Raw genomic sequence first — 22,184 nt, 5'->3', positions numbered from 1 at the left:
CTGACTTTTCCTTCCCCAACAAATCACCAATGTGGGATAAATTAATGTACATTAATCTACAAAGAATAAGAATATAAAAATAAATATTTAAAACAAAGTAGGTATTTTTGCGCATCTTTTCATTTTTTTTTTTTTTTTACTTAGATTTCAGCAAGAAAGAATATTTTTAAATATATCTATTTTTTTCTGTTTAAAATTAGTTTCGTTTAGTTAAAAAATCATAATAAGAAAATCTGCTTTTTAAATACTAATTAAGAAATCAGCTTACAACTAGTATCTTAAAATAATAATTATGAGAAATGCTCTAAAAAATCGTGCTCTTTTCCGTATTCTGTACAAAATGTTAGTACGATTCTTGGTTTTAAAAAAAAAAATCGGCGTTTTCCTTTCTTAAACGCCAATACTAGCCACTTTCTCTCCCTTTGTTGCTACCTTATCCCCGTACTGACTTAAAGAGTAACCCAGTTTCCATGTAATCTGGTCTACCTACCTTTCTCTCCAGTGCCAACTTAAGGTGGAATGGACGATACAGAGGTAAAATTTAATTAGCTAGTTGTACCATTTTATACTTTGATTTATTCTCAGCCTTTTTAAAAATTCGCATTTGTTCAAAAGCTATTGCAAATTTAAGTCAGTTTTTTTTTCAGCTTATTTTTCTTTAAATATCGACTACTTATCCATTATTGTAAAAAAAATTTATTTAAAAATTCTTGCTAGAGTCGAATCAATCTGAAGTAGCAAAAGAAAAAAAGAGATTGTGTGTTGCCCATTATAAATCTTAACATTTATAGTGACATTTTTTAAAAATAAAATTCAATACAGAGTTTCCTATTTTAGTTATAGGACAAGTAAAATTACTTCTCATTTATTTACATGTTAATGAAATATTCTGTGTTTTTGTGGAAAATATTGATGTTTAAGAAATAAAAATCAATTATGAGGGTTGGAAAGCGGAGATTCCCAGTATATTAAATTTGTTAAGTGTAATCTCTCTAGGTATTTTAAATATAAAAAAAAGTTTATTTTAAATGTATGTAAAATAAAATAAACTTATTTTTAGTAAATGAAAAGTTTTTTTTTTAAAGGAAAAGTTTTTCTTTAAAAAAAAAACCCAGTATATTAAATTTGGGATTTGGAGATTCCCAGTATATTAAATTTGTTAAGTGTAATCTCTCTAGGTATTTTAAATATAAAAAAAAGTTTATTTTAAATGTATGTAAAATAAAATAAACTTATTTTTAGTAAATGAAAAGTTTTTTTTTTAAAGGAAAAGTTTTTTTTAAAGAAGTATTAATTTAACAGGGGAAGAAAGCTTTATTTCAAACCCAAAGCTTTCGTTGTTTTTCTGGAGAGCATATTTGTAAAGAAAGCACATTTTATGTCATCTTTAATTAAACAATCAACCTCGTAAGTGTCTCAGTTATTTTTATCATTCGAAAAATTGAGAATATATATATATATTTAAAAGAAGGTTTTTTTCTGAATTCAATTATAACTTTTTCACTCCAAAAATACTTGGACTAACATAATCTTACCATTTAATAAGTTATAAATCTCAATATTTATCGTAAAATTTTTAAAAAGAAAACTTAATAGATAGTTATAAGTACTATTCCCAATTTTAGTTGTTATATATTTCGTCCACAAATAAAGCAAAGCCTCCTAATATATTAAATTTGTTAAGTGTAATCTCTTTTGATATTTTAAATTTTTTAAAAATATATATTTATTTTAAATGTATGTAAAAAAAACAACTTATCTGTGTAAAAGAAAAGTTTTTTTTGAAAAAAGAAGTGTATCACCTTTATTTCAAACCAAAAGCTTTAATTTTTTTTTCACTGGAGAACATATTTGTAAAGAAAGCACATTTGATTAAACAATCATCTTCGTAAGTGTCCTAGTTTTTTCCTTTAAAAACAAAAAAAAAAAATTTATGAGAAAAAAATAGTTTTTTCTGAATTTAATTAGAGCTTTTTTCCACTCTAGAAATACTCGGACTATATCTTAGTATATTTATCCACTGATATTCCTACATTTATTGATTTTTCAAAAGAAATCAATTAAAATAATAAAAAGAGAAAAAGTTAATAAGTAAAAGATCTTTTGCAATAAATTTCTAACTAACTCCCTGGCATTACAGTCCATGTTTGACCATGGTCTCACTAACAATTTTCCTCCAAAGTCGCCTGTCTTTAACTCTTCATTTCCAGTTTTGGACTTTTAGAGTCTTAAGATCTTTTTCTACCTCGTAACCATCTCTTGGCCGGTCTTCCTCTTTTCCTCTGGCACTGCCCCTTGAATATTTTTTTAATGCCTCTGTTTTCCTCCATTCTTTCAAGGTGTCCTAGCCAGTGACTTCTCTTTGCTTTTATGTAATTTATTATACCTTTTTCTTTAAATGGTCTTGCAATTTCATAATTGTATCGCCTTCTCCACAGATCACCCTCTTTGACCGGTCCAAAAATAGTTCTAAGAATGTTTCTTTCCCAGGTAATCAGCATTTTTTCTTGTTTCTGGGTTGGAGTCCATGTCTCTGATCCATAGATAAAGGTTGGTCTGATTATAGTTTTATAAACCTGAAGCCTCGTTATTACTTTTGATGTTAGCAATCTCTTAAGTGCAAAATAACTGCGATTTCTAGCATTTAGTCTTTGCTTAATCTCTGGCATAATATAATTGCTTTCAGTGACAACTGAACCCAAGTACTTAAATTCCCTAACTCAATAAATTTCACTTAGAATATTATTTGACATGTCTTCAATTTAATATCGTAAAAACAATTATAATTTTAATTGCATACTTTATTAGTTATTTATTTTTATCTTCTAGGCTTACTAAATATTTAGCTTTTTATCTGCACATTTTTAATTTTGTTCTTTTTAGGGGTGCTTCTTTTATTCAGTTGCTGAAAAATGTCGGACCTGACAAATGCTTTAAAAGACCAACTGTTTGCCCTGACTGAACAAAAGATACTTTTCCATTCACGGGGCCTGATGTTTTGACTAGTGTAGCCGAAGCTGTAGTAATGGTAACTGTTTTTCTATGTAGATTTATAAGACTCCTTTTAAGCATAGTTAGGATCAGAGGAAATTTTCTCTTTTCACGCTTGCTATTAAAATGTGTATTACTGAAAATTAGACCAAATTAATTGTTTTGTTCTTCTAAAAACTATCGTGACATGTTAGGTGTGTAGTGATTGGCTCACGGCTAGAGAGCGAGTTGTTCACGCCCCTAATTAAATAATTAAAATGAAGAGTATATACATATTTATATAACCGTCATTGTACAGCCGACCCAATTTTTGGGTTTACTACTATTAACGTTCACCTCTGTATCTTAAGTATAAAGTTAAGTAAGGTTTGTCAACAGCTCACAGACTGAAAATTTTATTTTCAATCATTAAAAGAAATTCACTAATTTTGCTTTCTAGAAGCATAGTATCCTTTTTATGCTAATTATATTATATATGTCATATTTATATTATATTTAGGCTAATAATATTGTTTTCTTATTTATATTAGGCTAATTTATAAACTTAAAAATTATTCTATCAATGCACACACATAAAATTAAGATAGAAGCAAGTTAAGACAAACCAGAAATGGTGAAAATCAGAACTCATTTGTCTTGTATACAGTTAAAAACAAATTTTGTGATTACAGTTAAAATATATTTTATAGTTGCCCACTTAATAAATATGAACTGTTATTTAAGAAAAGTCAATTAGCTATTTATTAGCAATTTTTTATACTATTTATGAGAAGAAATGACAATGATCAGGAATTACCCCATTTGATCAATAATTACCCCATCTATAAGGGGCAAGGTTTGATAGTTTCCTATAATCAATTATAATGTTTACAGTAGATGTGAAACAATTAATCAAAAGCTTACACTATTTTTATATCAAAGAAAAAGAAAGTAACTCAAAATATTTATTATTAAGAGAAGGAGGAGGATCTTTGCAGAAATGTGCACATTTTGAAACCCATCTTTGAAATGGAAAATACAGAAAGCAGTTTAAAAGATACTTATTTTGTTAGATTAAACAAAAAACTATTATTAAGTAAATGTAGTTATACTTTAGGAAAGTGTACAAGCATTCTTGTCCATGTCTCAAAGTAAAAAAATATATTTATATTTTTTTAAATGAAACTTAGGGGATCATTGTTTTCCCCAGAAGCACAGTGATCGTAAATTACCCCGGGTAACCCTATTTCACAAAATATGGGATAAAATTCATGTCACTGAGACAAAATAATGTTTCACTATATGTTCTTACCTTCTTTTCTGTTGACTACTGGATTGGCATTTCTTGGATCTTTCATCCTGTCTTTCCATAAAGGAAAAGGAATTAATTAGAATATGATCGTCTTAAAAACAATTAAAAATCAACAAAATCGAAACTGTTTCTTATATTTTATAATTTTTGTTAAAAACAATTTTTTTACTTAAATGAAATTAATTTTGATTTAAATGAAGGAGAAAGATCATGTATTAAAATTATGGCAAATATTTTTATTTTTAGTAACTGACAATAAATTGAATGTTTAACAACCATCTTTTTTATGCTCAATGCATATTGTATTTTAGCATAAACTACTGATGATTTTGATTAAAAATAATTTTCATTGGAAAAGACTATAAAATTTAGTCATGAATTGTAGGGGAAAATTTAGAGGACAGGTCTAAATCTAAAGTGAATAATTAGACTTGAAATTTTAACTTATTATGCATCGTTTTTTGAAGTTGGATAAAATATGTGAACTACTAAATATTTAATAATATTATAATAAAATTACAAAATAATAATAAGTTAAGTATTTTTCTAAAATAATGAAGTTGTTTTTAAAGTGAAAAATTTTCTCTTACAATTTTTTTGATTCTAATTTAGAAAAAGAATAAGATATGTATGAAAAAAATAAGACATGGGAGCCAATCAGAATTAAAATAAGTAGATAAATTCTAAATAAAGCTTTTGTTATTCAGGACTCCCACTCAATTTTAGAAATAAAATTTCCTGAATTTTTGAGGAAAGTTTCCTACAATTTCTGGATTATATATTCCATCTACACAATTATCATCACAAATTAAATTTTAATTAAAGTTACTTTATTGTTGAAAATATGTCAAATATAAGTTTCTTAAAAACAAAATTTTTAAAGGGGAAGGCTGAACAGGTATATTTTAGAATTAACAACTATATAAAAACAGATAAAAACTCAAAATGGTCAATTAAAATAGTAACCATGAAATAATATTCTAATTTCAATTCAAAAAAATTGAACCTTAATTTTGAAGTAAATTAATTTTATAACAAATTTAATTGTAAAATTAAACTTAATATAAAGATTTGAAATGTTCTTATACCTTTACAGCAATTCATTAAATGCAACAAAAAAAAAGATAAAAACAACAAAATAAAAATTAGAAATAAGGTCCTTCTATTTACTATGTCATTTTGTTATTCATTTATTTAGTAAACAAAATATATTATATTGAGTATCGAAACAAATAAATTGTTTATAAATATTTGTTTTATTTGTTTATTTTTTGGTGGATTAAAAATTATTTAAAATTACTTCTCATATCTAATCAAAAGTATTTTTTGAAACAATAATTGACACCCGCGGTTTAGGTTATTCAAATAATATTTTTTTACAGTCTTTCAAAGAAAAAAAATAGCTACCGAAATTAAGCAAATTATTAAATTAAGCAATGCTTCTGAAAAGTGAAAGAAACATTTGTTATTAATGACTAAGAAATTATAAATTCTTCTTTTATTAGATAGAGTTAATTGAACTTTTATTTATGAAAAAAATCTTCTAATTCATTTTAAAACTGAACTAGCAGCTTACAGGAGAGCATGAAATAAAAAAGCCACCTAAAAAATTATTGTTATAAAAAATAATTTCTAAAAACTTAACAAATACAATTAAAACGAATAAAACTAATTATAAAAAGTATGTAATTAATAAAATAAATGCATGAGCTGAAGAGAAAAAACATTTTACTTACTTGCTCTTTTAAAGTGTTTAGTTCTCTCTTTTTGCAACGAAGAAAGTAGACCCCTTTGGGGACTAGAGACTAAGCAAAGATTCATTTGGCGAGAAAGTTTTAAAGAAAGGAGTATTTATCTCCTTTTTTTAAAAACTTTCTCGCCAAAAGAATCTGTACAATCAAGGACCACCTACTGGGCTGATTTTCCGTACTTGAAAAGAATGTTTCTTAGAATTGGGGGTAGGGGACAAAATGTGTTTCTTTCCCATCTCTTCCCCACATTCTTTTTACTTCAAGGACTTCAAACATACTTATCTGGTGATTTCAAATAGTAATCAATATCTATTTTGAATTATTAAAAACTATTTCTGGTCCTCATAATAAAAAACTAATATGCACTGAAACCTTTTATTAACTATTAGTGATAAGCAAGCTTACTAAATTAAAAAATTATTGAAATCAAAATTCATTTCAATACTTTTCATAAGCAAATTTTTTATACATATAAACTGGGAAATAATGCTAACATATATGTTTTGATTCGCGGAGCAGTAAATTAGAATATCGTTTCTTTATAATGAACAGTAAAGCTGCTATAATTAAACACATTTAAGTAAATAATCCATTTTTTTGTTTTTCATCAGCTTTTCAACAGTTTTAGTATATAAAAAACACGTTCTCTTTTTATGAAATATTTTTTATAAATAATTAAGTATCTTTAATTGGGCAAATTTATTTACATTAGCAAACTGGCTGTGCAAAATATAATATTAGTATTACAAAATTATAAATTAATAAAAAAATATATATATTTTCGTCCAAAAGTCTTTATAAATTACTTCCCTCGATAAAAAAAATATTATGTTTTTTTATGAATGAATGAAGACTGTTATTTTATATCATTCACTTACATCACTAAATAATAATTATATTTTTGGTTGAAAGCTAATTATTACAAAGATTTAAAATCCTAAATAACCAACAAATGCAACAAATTCATTGCCTTGGATACTTTAAACAAGAATTTGAAGTTACTTTACTTTTCCACTAAATACTTACTTCTTTTAACTATCTTCATAAGGATAGTGATGTTCTTTTAACTTTCTTACAGATAATATTCTATTTAGCTATGCAGATTTATACTTTCTATGGCGTTAAAATTCACGATTTTTAAATTCTTTAACATAAAAATCGTAACTTTAACTTTAAAACTTTATTTTATTTATGTTTAAGCAACAACATTGATTTTAGAAATCCATTATTAGTTTTCACACAGTTTTAAAACATGCATAGAATATTTTTGAAGTAACATCAGTTTTTATTTTGTTATTATTCGCATAACTATAACTTGTAAAAAAAGTTATTTTTTCTTTATCATTTGAAACTTTAAATATTTTATTAAATGCATAGTTAAAAATTACCTGTCTATTTTTTGTTAAAAAATAATTCCACTTATACAAAAATAAAAAATAAAAACTAGCAGGCTTTACCCTTTACTTACTCCGCTCACCAACTCCCGTAATTGCTTATCATTCATTCATCATTGATTTTTTTCTTTATATATACTTCCTTAAGCTGCAATATTTTTCACTTTTCACAGAACACATAACATTTTATTTTCAAAATATACAAGTATTGTAGCTTTATATAATATATCTGTTTATATTTGAAGCATTTGAAGAAACTTGATTAATTTGTGTCATGGCGTACTAAACGTACTATTATCTCAATAGTTGTGAAGGACTCAAATAGTTGTTCGCCATGATTTAAATAATTTACAAACTTTCGACTGTTTAAATAAAGAGCTGAAAGATAAAGAAAAGAGCGGAAAATGATGTTGTGTGGCCTCGATCGTTATGTCCTTTTATTAACCGCAAAAAATAATAAGCTAGAAAGGTACTAATTTGAACAGTACATACCTATAAATGGTTTACATAAAGCATAAAAGTGAAGCTCTTTCCATTTTGAAGTCCTCCTCATCAAGTAAAGTTGTCTTACTTATCAAAAATAAGATCTTAATAGTAAATCTAAATTTATTTTTTTTAAATTTAGAGTTTATTAATGTACTTATTTTTTTTATTTAGTTCTGTAATTTTCCATTTCCGGTAGACACACTTTTGTTTGATATTTTTTTTAATTGCATTTTGAGCTGTAAAAGATTTTTACTCTGTATTACTTACGTTAAAACTGTTTTATGAGTAAACTACAAAATATGAGAATTTTGTGTTGTTAGAGTTTTTATTTTTTCATCTATTTACTTTTTTTAAGGAAAATAAGTAGTTTAATGGATATCTAATCTCAAACGATTTAAAAAAAAAGTAATTTCATTAAAATGTTAAATAATAATAATGATCAGCATCATTAGCAAAGAAGTAAAAAATGAAATGGGGAGTTTCATGCAAAGTAAATTATAAGAATATGAAACAAAGTGCTGATAAAGCCCAAGGCTTCTCAAGAACTACCACCAACAGGGAGGGATGAAAAACGCATAGCCGGACATCATTAATTTTCCTTTTTACCCTACAGAAAGGGGATCTACAGCTGCACCCCATCAACAGCTCATCCCTATTAAAAAAAATTTCAAATTCTTATTCTAAAACAAGCGTATGTACTTCTTCTAGTAATCAGTATTTAAATATCATGACGGATACACTAATATACATAAAAAAAAATTTTATTCCTAAAATTGCATTGATTCTTATGATTCTCATTTTGACATTACATTATAATAATACATACTGATTAATTCATATTTATACATAAAAAAATTAACATTTTTAGATGTGCAGAAAAAGAGTTCTAGTTCTTACCACATACAAAAGTGTTTAAACTACAAATTACTAATTTTAGAGCATTCATTCCTAAAAATATTTAAATTTTTATAATTTTATCGTTGACCAGTCTGGGTAACGAGGAGGCAGTGGGTAAAATTTGTATCTGTTTTTATATAAATAATTTGAAATAATATTTTCAATCAAGTTTTTTGAACAATCTATGATTTACCAGACTTGTCAATGAAAACTCCAATAAAAATGTATCATTAAAGCTTGGAAACATTCTCAGCAATAACAATGTTATTTGTTTTACAGTAATTGTTTAAGAGTTAACCTAAATATGTTTCCTAGGAAGTCACTAAATTCTTTTCCTTCTTCAGTATTCATATTTATATAAGAAATGATGCTAAGACAAAGGACAGTAATTATGTATAAATTAACCATACAGGAATATAAAAACACTTTAAGGTAATTTCATGTAAAAATATTAAAATCACTCCCTGATGAAAAGAAAGCGAAAGAAATTCATCTTGGGAAACAATCAACTACAAGTATAAGAAGATCAAAAATTATAGCCTGATTTGATCTTTGTGTGTTGCTTTTTTATTAATGCTTATGTTAACCTGATTTTTTTATTTTGACTCTTACAGATTTTTACTTGAGACTATAGTGTTGAAGTTGATCTAATCGATTAAGTTGCTCTCTGACCAATCCTGAAAATTTCATATGAACTTGGAAAAAGAAAGAAAAAAAGGCTGCTGTGCTCACCGAACTTGATACTTGCTTTTTCTCTTTATCAAATAAATTTTTTTCTATATCAGAAACTTGAAAAGGATTGTTTGGGGAGTTTAACGTTTGCTATTCATTTTGCATTTCTGTTCACTTAGAACTTTAAATTATTAAGGTGTATAGAAAACTATATAGGCATTACAATGGAAGAAAAAAATTAACATTCGATAGTTAATTTGAGAATAACTGTAACTTCTAAACTTGATGGGAAATAGACCAAAGTTACTTTGCAAGCTGCAGGAATGCAACTAAGTTGAAATTTGGCATGCTGAAAGGACCAAGTTTAATACAGAGTTTTTTTTATTTATTTTTTTCACTTAAAGATTTTTTCCCTATATAATAAATATTTTTCCATTGAAAATTCATCCATTGGAATGTAGAAAAATTTATCTTTTACGCAATTTTCATAACTTCAAACTTCCCTTAACACAAAAATTTACAAAAAAAGAAAAAAAAATTAATAAATATTGCCAAATATAAATCTTAACATTTATATAGACGTTTTAAAAAATATTAGGAAAAAAGAGAGATAAAAACAGTTTTGAGTATGATCGGGTATATCATATAAGATCATCATTATACACTGCTGGACAATTGCTAAGGACGGATAACACTATCATCCATAGCAACCACAAAATGAAGGGAAGCAAAATGTGGAAAATTAGAATAAGTGCGGGATATAGTAAGAAGGGGTATGCGTATGTAAATTTTTTTGTCCCGTTTGTTCATCACGTGATAGCGCTGATAAGAGCTTTAAAGGTTTTGACGCGTTGTGGAGAGTTGTTGTTTCAAGTCAAATTTTTACAGGAAAGATTTAGTTGACGAACTTGAAATATTCGGCATGTCTTCCCGATATTACTTAGATGATTTTAAGCGTGGCCGAATTGTTGGAAAGATCGAAGAAGGGCGAAAAATAAGAGACGTTGCCAGGGAGTTCGACATCGCTGACGGTGTTGTCTAACGGCTGTGGAAATCTTTTAAAACTACTGGAATGTGTAGTAAGCGGCAAGGGGGAGGTCGTGTTAGAAGTAAGACGCCTGCAGATGACAAATACATCGTCCTATCAGCATAAAAGGAACAGGCCCACCACAGCTCAGCAGGTGGCAAATCAGTTTCTTGCTGCCACAGGAAAGCAGATCTCCCGAAAACCTGTTGCCAGACGTTTGAGGGGAGGAGGACTATACACCCGCAGACCTGTTGTGTGCGTCCCATTGACCAGACAGCACCGTACTGCACGTTTGCAATGGTGTCGTGAGCATCACAATTGGACTGAACAGGACTGGGCATGCGTACTCTTCTCAGATGAGAGTAGGTTCAGTCTGTCATCGGATTGTAGACGCCAACTGATCTGGCGCGAGAGTGGTACTGGTTATCGTCCAGAAAATATTCAGGAAAGGGACCGATATCCGACATGCAGGGTTATGGTGTGGGCCAGCATCATGATCAATGGCCGCACGCGCCTACATGTGGTTGCGAATGGGACTATGACGGGCCAACGATACTTTGAGGAAGTTCTACTTCCTCATGTTCGTCTTTTCCGTGGTGCTGACGGTGATAAATTTGTTTTTATGGGTGACAACGCAACATGTCATCGAACACTCGCTCTTCAGAATTGTTTAGACAGTGAGGGTATTCAACGCCTCGTATGGCCATCACGTTCTCTAGATCTAAACCACATTGAAAATGTTTGAGATGCTTTGGGGAGGCAATTTGCTGGTTGAAACTATCCTCCGACAAACAAGAACACCCTCATCCGTGCACTGACAGAGGAATGGGATAAATTGCCTCAACAGCTGCTGGATAATGTTGTGCGAAGTATGATACGACCTGTAGAATGTTGCATCACACTCCACGGTGGACATATTCCGTACTGACACCTTTCTTCAAGTTGCCTGCTGACATTTAAATGCATTGTTCCATTATTCCGTACGCAGCATCAAATGAACATTTTTTTTCTTTCAGATGTTTCATAGCTTTTGTACTTTCCAGAACAATGAATGTTCTTTATTCTAATGTCTGAACAGTGTGGCAACTATACTTTATCCTACTAGGTCACATGTCTCGCTTAATGTTATGCTACATTGCAATTTGTGATCCGTCCAGCAGTAGTCCAGCAATTGTCCAGCAGTGTCCAGCAGTGTATATTATTAACAAGAAAAATTATTTCTTGTTTTAATTGCTATTGTCTCGCACATTTTGTTCTTAATTTAATTATTTATCAAGTACATTTGATTATTTTCAAATCGGCTATCATCTAATTTTTGTTAGGATTCTTAAAATAAAATATGCTTACGCAAAAATTATAATAGTTATATATTTTACAAACAAAATGATTTGTAATCAACTTTTAAGAACAAGGGGAAAGAACGGTTTATGTCCACTGCTTCTGGTTATGAGAAGAAGAAAAAATTGTGCACGGGCAGAAACTACATCTTTATTGTGTAATAACTCTCTGCGAGAACCGATTTTTTCCTTGTTTTTATTTGCTAAACTAAGTAATCTTCAAAATACAACTAATGGCAATACAATAGTAATTTTATAAAAGAAAGGGGGACCTAAACACTTCTCCTCTTTTAATCTACAATCATGAATGACAAGCAACTACTGGGGCTGATGAGCAAAACGAACAGGTAACGGAGCCTCCCAGTAGAAGAACAAAAGGATGCTTACAAATAATCTATGACGAAAAACTATTATTTGTGAGTGTAAGATGCACATTTAGAATCATTCCAAAAGTTGGACTGTGGAGGCTGATGAACTGTAGGCAAATCATTTGCTGCAGTTAAGGTATAAATCATGTCACAATCTAAAAATCAGTTTATTAGTGAAATATGTGCATGATGTGTAATTTAACTACTAAGGCGTGTTTTTGAAAAATTTATTATTAGCATTAATTATTATTATCAGAATTCTACTTGACTAATTTTAAAAGAGTTCTACTAATTAAAAGGGAGGTATGAAAATGATTTTCTTTTGTAGCATGAAAATTGTCATTTATAGGCAGCAAGAAATACCGCTTTATTTTTCACTTGTTCATGATTTAAAGATCTCCCCTAATAAGTCCTAATTACAAAATAATTTTATTTCATCTAAACAATTATGCCTTTTCTGAAATATTGAGATTTGCATCTTGAACTATAAATTGGAAACTATACTAATATTTGAACTCGATAAAAGTCGAAATTTCGGTACTCTTAACGTTCTTTTTATATTTCAAACAGGGTTCTTCCACTAACTCCAGAGATTTAAAACATTTTACACATACTTATAGTTGTTAACTCCCCCAAAAAATTTGTTGCAAGAACTCTGCATAGGAAACATTTTTTCCAAATCAGCATTGAAAATGATTAAATGTGTGTTTGTTATTTTGTGTTGCCACTGCAAGTTATGTTTCTTTTATTATTCAATAGTTACTGGGAAAGGAATAATTTTTTATATGTCTTTGGATTTGAATATTAAATTGATTTAGTAGCAGAAAAAATTGATAACTTTTTTTAAACTATGCTATGACTCTTGTACTATTTTCCGCTTTAATTAGAGTGCTATGTAAGTCTTGAATTAAATTATATGATAAATTTAACTATAAAGCAAAATTGAAAGGGAGAAAATTTTAATGTTTATTTTAGTCTAATTTGCTATTAAAAAATTGAATTTAAAATAAAACTTTTTAAAATGAAATAATTCTAGTTTAAAAAAAAACTATTTTGCTCTTTAATTGGTAAATGAAGTTGCTTATTTTTATATTAAATATTTTCCGAATGACACATTTTATGCTATCGCAACACATAAGTTATAAATTTCTTCTCTGCTCGATATGGATAGCGAAAGCTTAAGGTTTGGGGGGGTTCCCTATGAAGACCTCTTATTCTCTGGTCAAAAGCCACACTGATCAGTTTACAGACACCATTGTAAATGTTTTTTGGCGAGATTCTAGAGAATCAAAAGCAAAGCAACCCTACAAAACCCCACACCTTGTCTTAAAGAAGCATGCTGTTTGTATTTTTTCTCACTTGAAATTTGTGTTTTATTGCAAAAAAATATATAATTTAAGAAATTTTCAACAGCAAGATAAGAAGTATCGGATCTTTCGTCAATAATTTTGTGCTTTCATCATTCGTTCATATATTTTAAAATATTATATATCAAGCCGTAGACAGAATTTTCTTTCGGAAGGGATTTAAATTTGTAATATATAATATCGCATTTCTTAACAATTACAAATTCGTAATTAACTTATCTTGCATATTTTTATCTGTCACAATCTCTCTCTACCAATAGCGTCGCGAGAATTTTTATCTAGGCTCGTTGACCTCTCAGAAACACTAGCAAACGTAATAGGGAGTGACTTTAACATCTGCTTTTTTTCTGTGTGTTTCGTGAAACATGACTTCGAGTTCGAGACATTGTAAAACTTTCCCAGGTGGCTTTTGTTATGTATGCGGCGAGTATAGTGTTGTTAAAAATTGCTTGAGGAGCATTACAGACTATGTAAGACAACTAATGGGCATATTTTGGCATGAAATTAGGAGACCAGGACAAATCGTGGGCTCTCTATAAAGTTTGTGTGCTGAGTTTCATTTGGAATTCCTATGACATGGGGGGAGCCCAAAAACCACTTTGATGATTGTTATTTTTGTTCCTGCCATGTTCGTGGGTATAACCAGAAAAATCAAAGGCTAATATCTTATCCTGATAGTATTAAATCGGCTATATGCCTCTTTCCTTATGGACCTGGTGAGCCTGCGCCTCCAACTGAATTGCCAATCATCTCTTCAGACTTGGAACATCCAGAAGTTCAAGACTCCGATATTGAATATAGGCCACCTGTAGCCGGTTCACCTCAGCCCTTCTCTCAGGTTGAACTTAATTATCTGAGCAGAGATCTTGGCCTTTTGAAAGAGGCAGATGAATTGTTAGGCTCCAGACAGAAAGAAAAAAAACTTATTGGCCAAAGGAACATCATTTTATTGGTACAGGAATCGTGAAAAGGAATTTATTAAGTACTTTGATGAAGAGGAGAACTTTGTATATTGTTCTGATGTTCCTAGATTGATGAGCAAATTTAATGTCATCTACGAAAAAGATGAGTGGAGGCTGTTTATAGATTCATCTAAAAGAAGCCTCAAAAGCTGTTCTTCATCATGGGAGCCAGTATGCATCTGTACCGGTTGGACACTCAGCATATTTAAAAGAATGCTATGAAAACCTGGCATTCGTCCTGGACAAACTAAAATACATCGATCACAGTTGGACCATCTCCTGTGATTTGAAAGTTATCTCCATGCTTCTTGGTCAACAAGGTGGATTTACAAAGTTCCCATGTTTCATTTGTGAATGGGACAGCCGTAACAAGACTCAACATTGGGTAAAAAAAAGAATGACTGAAAAGACAAAATCTTGACCCAGGCACCAAGAACGTTATTCGAAACAGCTAAGTTGATTCGAAAAAAGTATTGTTACTTCCGCTACATATAAAATTAGGTGTAATGAAGCAGTTCGTCAAGACTGTTCCAAAAGATGGCGATTGTTTCAAATACCCGTTCGAAAAGTTTTCAGGTTTATCCCAAGCCAAGTTGAACGAAGGAATCTTTGTTGGTCCAGATATCCGCAATCTCATGAAGGATAAAGAATTTGAGACACGGTAGCAACGGAAAAAGAAACTTGGGTTGCTTCCAAAGATGTCGTCAGTAAATTTCTGGGTAATTACAAGGATCCTGATTATTAGGAAATTGTAATGAAAATGCTGGACAAATTTAAAACTTTGGGTAGCTTCATGAGTGTAAAAATGCATTTCCTTTGCTCACATCTGAACTTTTTACCTGATAATTTAGGAGCAGTCAGCGAAGAAGAAGAAGAAAGGTTCCATCAAGATATCAGATATATGGAACGTAAATATCAAGGAAGATGGGACAAGAACATGCTCGCCGACTACTGTTGAATGATAGCTCGAGATAGATCTGAGATTTAGCATAAAAGAAGATCATCAAAAATAAGTTTCAGAGGAAAACGAGTATATCCTTAAATAGAAACTTTTCTCTTTTTTACGTTACCTTTAAATTACCAATAAGTTTTTTGCTTGTTTTGTATTTGTTTCAAACTTTCATGTACACATACACAATATTTGCTATTTTTGGTCAATCGTCAATTTTACGTAAGCTATCTTAATTTTAAAAAAAATTAATTAAAATTTTATGTTGGTGATTTTCTTCCAGAAACTGATATAAAAAGTTTAAACGCAAGGAACTTATTGTTTTTCTCTCGACCAGAGGTGACTTGTGCGGTCTGGTAACAGTATTTTTTATTCATTTTGACCTATAAAAAATTAGCTGATAGCTCAAAAATCAATTTTCTTTCACAAGATTAAATTTTACATAGATCAAACTGAATGAAGAGAGCAGTTACCGGATAGTACTTGAAAAATTGTTTGAGAAAATTCCTTTCCAAATAGGATTTTAGTAAAAACATTAATATCGATTTTACAAAAAATCCTAATGTGATTAGGAAAAATGAAGATCATTTTCGAAATCAGCACATCAAATAACATATAAATCAACAATAAATTCTCTTGTATTTTTCAAAACCTTCAATTTCGCAGGCTTGTGTTATTGAACCATATTTTTGTTAATATTGGTGTAATGCTTTAGTTATTTTTTGAAGATTTATTTTTTCTCCTTTAAGGTTAACATTGTTCTTGTATCAGAAAGTTAAGTTAGTTGCTTATGTTAATTTTTTAAAAATTTAGTTATTTCTGCCATCAGTCTGTAAATGTGTCTGTTCTAAAAGATCAAAACAAAGAATTAAGTTTGCAAGTTGTGAGATATAAAAGCAGTCTAAAAGAAATATGGTTTTCTTGTTTAATGTTCTATTTAAGTTTTACTTGATGATGTAGTAAAGTCTCTTTAGCTTAATTCATAACACAAATATTTATCATATTTTTAGATAAAATTCAGTTACAGAGTTTGGACATAGTTATCCAGTTGCACATTTTATTACTAGCAGTTTAGATGCAGAAACCATTAAGTATTTCTTTCTCTTAAATCTAAAATTCCAAACCTAAATTGTAATTGTATAATGACTAATAATAAATTTACAGCTGATCCATTCAATACGATTTTTGAAAAGGTTTCACATTTGCTATGTAAATGGCACATTCACAGAACCTGGCAAAGACAATTATCAGCTAAGGTTAAAGATGTATAATTACAAAATGAACTATGCACAGACTTATTATTTCTTACAAAAGCGAAATCTTTTATCATTTTTAAATAAACTTCAGTTGTTTATACAAAAGCACAAAATTGTTGCTCTGCTGTTTACCTCTTATTTTGTACGAAATTATTGTTCACCACAGTTCTGCAACTAAGTTCTACAGTAGGCAGTGCACCCGCCGATCAAGCAGTTGGCCGTGAGCTCATTTATGTCATATGCAAAGAAAATAAATTTTAAAAAATCTGTGCTGTGACTAACTATTAAATGTTGTGATGTAATATCCTGTTATTGTCTTGTTCTGTAAATGCTGTTATTTATGTCTAAACTCTGATGGATTCTGCAATAGAAATATTAAATAAGATTAATCAGACACTACCCCTCTCTTTCAGACATAAATATCCTGACTAAATTGAAGACCTGCAAAAGAATTGAAAATAAGAAACCGAGCAGCAAACCTCTCGTAACAATAATTTATTTAATTTTAACAATTTAACTCTCAATGTAACTTTGTAACCCAGTAACCTATCAACACTTAGACATAACTTAAAATTGTAACAATGAGAAATATCTTCCTTTAGTTTTTACTTCTTTTACTAGACTGTAACTATGTGATTCAAAAATTCATTTTTGCAAAACTCATTATAACTATAATACTTGAGTGAACACCTGAATGCTGGAAGATTGAGTTGAGAGAATTAGTTCAACCTCATGACAAGTTAAACATGCATGGAGGAAGTGGGCCAATTTTTTATTGTTAATAAAAGCTTTTTGGTCGACTAGCAAAGCACGAGAGCGATTGCCTAATTGGGGATGTGTGCTCCAATGTTCTGTTAACTGCGTCAACATGCCTTCAGATATTAACACCCTTTTCAACTCCTTTTTTATGTTTTGATTTTTTAAGTGACGAATGCACCAAATTCCAAAGTATGAGTTGGAGTAGCGCTTCCACCCAAAAGTGTAGTGAAACTACTCTGAAGGTGTTGCAAGTATTCCCGGATGTTGGATGAGCCAGGTTTAATAAATCGTGGGCATTTTTTATTTTATATATATATAAATGTATGTGTGCATGCTTATAACACTTTCCTGGTTATTAAAAATGTTCTCTTAAAATGTATACTTCCGTGTTAAATGATCCTCTTTCACTCTGTAATTCAAGTTGATTCAAACTAATACATGCAATCTTTGGTCAGATTTACAATTTGAAAAGTTGTGTTTTTAACTATATACTCAACCATCAGTTAAAATCTTAACAAGATATCTTGATTGCAATTCAAGATATCTTGTTATCTAATTGAAGCAACTTGTTCTGCGTCTGTCTTTTGCCGAGAAGAAAATATTTAACATTACTGCTTTGTAATAATGTTTATTATGCTTTTTAATAACGAGTAGTGAAACTTCTCTAAAGGTGTCGGAAGTTTAATAATTTATGGGTATTTTTCTTATATATGTAATTGTATGTGTGCATGCTTATAACACTCTTCTGCTAATTAAAAATGTTCTCTTAAAATGTATACTTCTGTGTTAAATGTCCCTCTTTCACTCTGTTACTCAAGTTGATTCGAAGTAATGTATTCAATCCTTTTTAGATTTACAATTTAAAAAGCTGTGCTTTTAGTTATATACTTAGCCATTGATTGAAATTTTCACAAGGTATCTTGAGTGCAATACTAATTTGAAGCAACTTGTTCTCTTCTAGCTTTTGCCTGGATTATATAAGGAATTATTCTTTAAATATTTAATATATTTTGTTTTTAATAAAAAAAATTTATTAGTATTCACATTGCCGTTTGTTCTACTGATGATTTACATTTGTCCCGGAGAATAATCTCACAGCATTGTCTGCTTAAAGCTTTTCTGTGAGATATGTTTACCAGGACTTCATGTTTCTACTATGATTTATGCAGATTTTCATTCGCTTTGAAGAATATCTCTGTGCCATAACAAGTCAAAATTTAGTCATTAATTTTGTTATATGTATTAGATATAATTGTAAATTTTTTAAATTCATAAAAAATAATTAAGCTCTTTCTTATTTGGCATAGTTGTCAGATATTAATATAATTTATGTCTTAGATTAGATTCTGACCCACTGCAGAACTTTAAGGTAACATTGTTTCAATTTTTTTAACAAGAAAAATGCTTCTATTTTACAGCTGAATAAGCAGACAAGACTTTTAGCTGCTCCTTTTCTCAGGATGTTGTCACTAGTAGCTGTCATAAACCTTATGTGATTGCAGCATCATAGAGTCAAGCTGGCTACCAATACTCTTTGTCTATTGTATAAGAACGAAAAAAAAATAGACATACTTCAAATTTTCTGATCCATTATTATTATATTTTTTTTGTGTCCTATTTTGTACTTTTTACATATATGCTGTACTCTTACTTACAACTAAGAAATAAATAAAAAGGTAAAAATAAAAATTATCAAAAGAAAATGTATCTCATTTTTTTTATCATTTCTTGAAGATATATTTTAAGGGAAAGCTGCTATTTTATAGAATATCTATCCAAGGTACTTAGTTCACTTTATATACAAGCTTACTAATATTTCACTGCAACTGTTTCAGTTTAAATAAATTTCAATTTAGAATTTAATGCTACTGTATTTAATTAAAAACTTCTTAAATTTAGAAAATATGTCCAATAGTACGTAAGTAGAAGTCATTTGATTGAAACACTGATAAGTATTGAACAATAGAAGCTAGCACTTGAAGAAAAGCCACAGTTTTGGGAAACTAACTTTTATCGAAGAACGCAAGGATTTTGTGTCACTTTGATGATTTTTCTCTCTCTAAAAATTAAATATTGCGCCCTCTTTCCCAGCCTAAGACCTATTTTTATCCTTCCTCTCGGCAACGACGTTATATATATAAAAGAATGCATCGACGTGACACATCAAAAAAAAAAGCAAGATGCTAAAAGAAAGAGCCAGAACAGATTTAAAAAGACATATTGTTACCTCAAAAGGCATAATATAAAATTTATCATTTAATTCAGTCAATTGAGCATAAAAATATTATACAATCGTATAAACTTAAAATACAATATTCTGTTAATCTTTAAAGACATTCTAATTTATAAAATTTGAAACGCAAGAAAGATTTTTTTTAAAAAGTAGCTGACTCAATTTTAACTGTTAATCTTTAAGATGACTTTGTATGAATGATGTGCAAGACATTCCAAAGATTAATATTTTTCAAAAATATTATTTCAATACCCACCACTTTTGGCAACCTATGGCACGTGACAGGCACTATTGTTTATTTCTGTTTTGTGGGTCCCATTAAGATGGATCAATGTCACCCTTAAAAGGACAGATAGATTACACCTATGCACTAAGCGGGATTCGAACCCAGAACCTTCCTGGTACAAGACCAATTACAGCTTGGTCAACACTTTAAAAAACATAAACACCATATTTGAATTAATTGCATTAATTTATTAACACAGAAACTGTTCAACACGAACAGTTTCTGTGTTAATAAATTCGATTAAAAACACAGTGTGTTAATAAAATCGATTAAAACACAATAAAATTGGACATATATCCAAATTTTAGTACAGTATTTATTTCAAATCAATGCTTGAAATTGGTTAGGATCAGTGACTTTGATTTTGAACCAATATGAAATTTAAACATAAAATGTCAATTCTCTACAAGTAATTATATTCTTCTCAACAAAAATTACAAATTCAATGGTATACAAATCTTAATTTCTGTCTTAAATTAATTATAATTAAAAAAAAGTTGTGATACCTGCCATAGTAGGCAAAAAGAAACGAATGAAATGAGGTCAAGAATCTCCAAAGACAGTATTTGGCCGCTTTTAATTAATCAAATAGTAAAGGAATAGAATATAAATGCCATTTTAACACAAAAAAGACAGTCTTACAGTAACAATATTTTACGAAATCAGACACAAAAATGCACTTTCTCTGAGTATACCAACTTTTTTTTTTTTTTTTAGTGATGCATATGTCTGACCCCCAAGATATTGGGGGCAGCCGGAACTCTGGAAGTACGGTTCCAATAGTTTGGACAGAAGAGAATTCCAAAATTTGGATCCCTTCATGTTAATTTTTTTTTGTTCAGTACTTTTTAAACGAATTGAAAGATTTTTGTTCACAATTGTAAAATTCGTTTATTTAAATTTAATTCCACTCAAAATATACCTTTTAGTAAATGATCATTGTTTTTTTTTTTTTTAATATAAGTCTTAAAATTGTATAGTGGATAATTTTTTTACATCATTTTAAAGAATGCAATTTTAAATAGCAAAATTTCAGTGAAATCAGTCAATTATTGAAAAGTTAAATTTTGAAAAAAATTTCTACCTTGCAGTTCAATTTTTCGACTTTTATTAAATAAAATAATTACCATTTACTATAAGTTATATTTTGCATAGAATTTTCTTTTGGATAAACGAATTTTATAGCTAAGAGCAAAAATGTTTGAAATTCTTTCTATAAGTTTTCGAGATATCGTGAAGTACACAAAAAGTAAAATATTAACATTAATTGTTCTAAACTTTGGACTGCTCTCTTGACGAAACTATTGGGACATTACCTCCCAGAACTACAACGTACTGCTGTGCTAGTTTTGGAGCTCCCTCTTTCGATAGCGCTATGCATACTCTCCAGAAAAACTTTAGTTATTTAGCAGATAAATGAGAACGATAAAGCGTAAGCTCGGTCACATTTTCATTATTTATTCATTTTGTACAAGAAACTAGCGTTAAGGCAATATATTAAACTTTTTTAAATGAAAATGTATAATACAAAAAGCAGAGCCGTTTTGGGGGCCCTCGGCCTGCCTTCATTTGGGAGCTCTTTATGAGTAATTTCAAAGAAAAAATTTTGCTTTTGAATAATTTTTATTTTAAGATAGTAAAACATTGATACATTATTATAAAAGCTTTAATTACATTATTTTCACCAAAAGTTTAAGGTAGCAATACTTTTTACGCGTTTTGAGAGGTGAAGCCCTCTATCACATTGCTAAAAAATCAATTTCCAGCACATCATTTTCAATGCTCATGGTAAATCATTTTTTCTTAAGTCATTTTTAGTTCATTTTTTATCAAGTTTAGTATGGAGAATGAATGTGCGCCACTACATCTAGTTATCATGAGTGACAATTGTCCAATGTCACGCTTGAAAAAAATATGACAAACGTCAATGTATGGAAACGTGTCTCCGAGAATGTTGTTTTTTACTATTTTATGCATCTATTCCAAATTTATCTAACTTATTCTACTAGGCCAAATCATGCTTGAAATGTTCTAATTATAGCTCTAGTTCTTTTTCGTTCATATCACTGGCATAAAATGTTCAAAATTTATAACGGTGAAGCGTTAGTTCCTTGCTCTTTATTTTTTATTCCATTATGCGATCTTTCACTAAGAAAGA

General features: G+C 29.3%; 1 protein-coding gene and 2 long non-coding RNA genes across 4 annotated transcripts in view; 1 reads left to right on the top strand and 2 right to left on the bottom strand.

The window, feature by feature from the left end:
- LOC147817001 (uncharacterized) overlaps positions 1-2,884 on the bottom strand; it is a 45,268-nt gene extending 42,384 nt beyond the window's left edge. Inside the window, exon 1 of the long non-coding RNA XR_015429891.1 lies at positions 1,803-2,884. This is a non-coding gene — a long non-coding RNA (uncharacterized LOC147817001). The remainder of the gene's footprint in view (positions 1-1,802) is intronic.
- The window catches only part of LOC147817000 (uncharacterized), a 48,687-nt gene extending 42,632 nt beyond the window's left edge, over positions 1-6,055 (bottom strand). Inside the window, exons 1-2 of the long non-coding RNA XR_015429890.1 lie at positions 6,019-6,055; positions 4,283-4,333 (exon numbers count right to left, since the gene is read on the bottom strand). This is a non-coding gene — a long non-coding RNA (uncharacterized LOC147817000). The remainder of the gene's footprint in view (positions 1-4,282; positions 4,334-6,018) is intronic.
- LOC147816999 (uncharacterized) overlaps positions 1-19,214 on the top strand; it is a 62,514-nt gene extending 43,300 nt beyond the window's left edge. The window contains exons 4-5 of one of the 2 annotated variants that reach the window (XM_087153671.1): positions 2,884-3,028; positions 18,926-19,214. In XM_087153671.1, the coding sequence (XP_087009797.1) occupies positions 2,884-2,925 (42 nt within the window). In that variant the 3' untranslated portion in view covers positions 2,926-3,028; positions 18,926-19,214. Of the gene's footprint in view, positions 1-2,883; positions 3,029-9,424; positions 9,599-18,925 lie in introns of those variants that run through there. The other variant, XM_087153668.1, reaches the window with a different exon arrangement.
- The last annotated feature ends 2,970 nt before the right edge of the window (positions 19,215-22,184 follow it).

The sequence above is a fragment of the Parasteatoda tepidariorum genome, chromosome 1 (assembly GCF_982258835.1).
Source record: "Parasteatoda tepidariorum strain Cologne lab strain chromosome 1, Ptep-v5.0, whole genome shotgun sequence".
Classification (NCBI taxonomy): domain Eukaryota; kingdom Metazoa; phylum Arthropoda; class Arachnida; order Araneae; family Theridiidae; genus Parasteatoda; species Parasteatoda tepidariorum.
The sequence above is the reverse complement of the archived record's forward strand: the minus strand, read 5'-3'. Positions and strand labels throughout refer to the sequence as shown.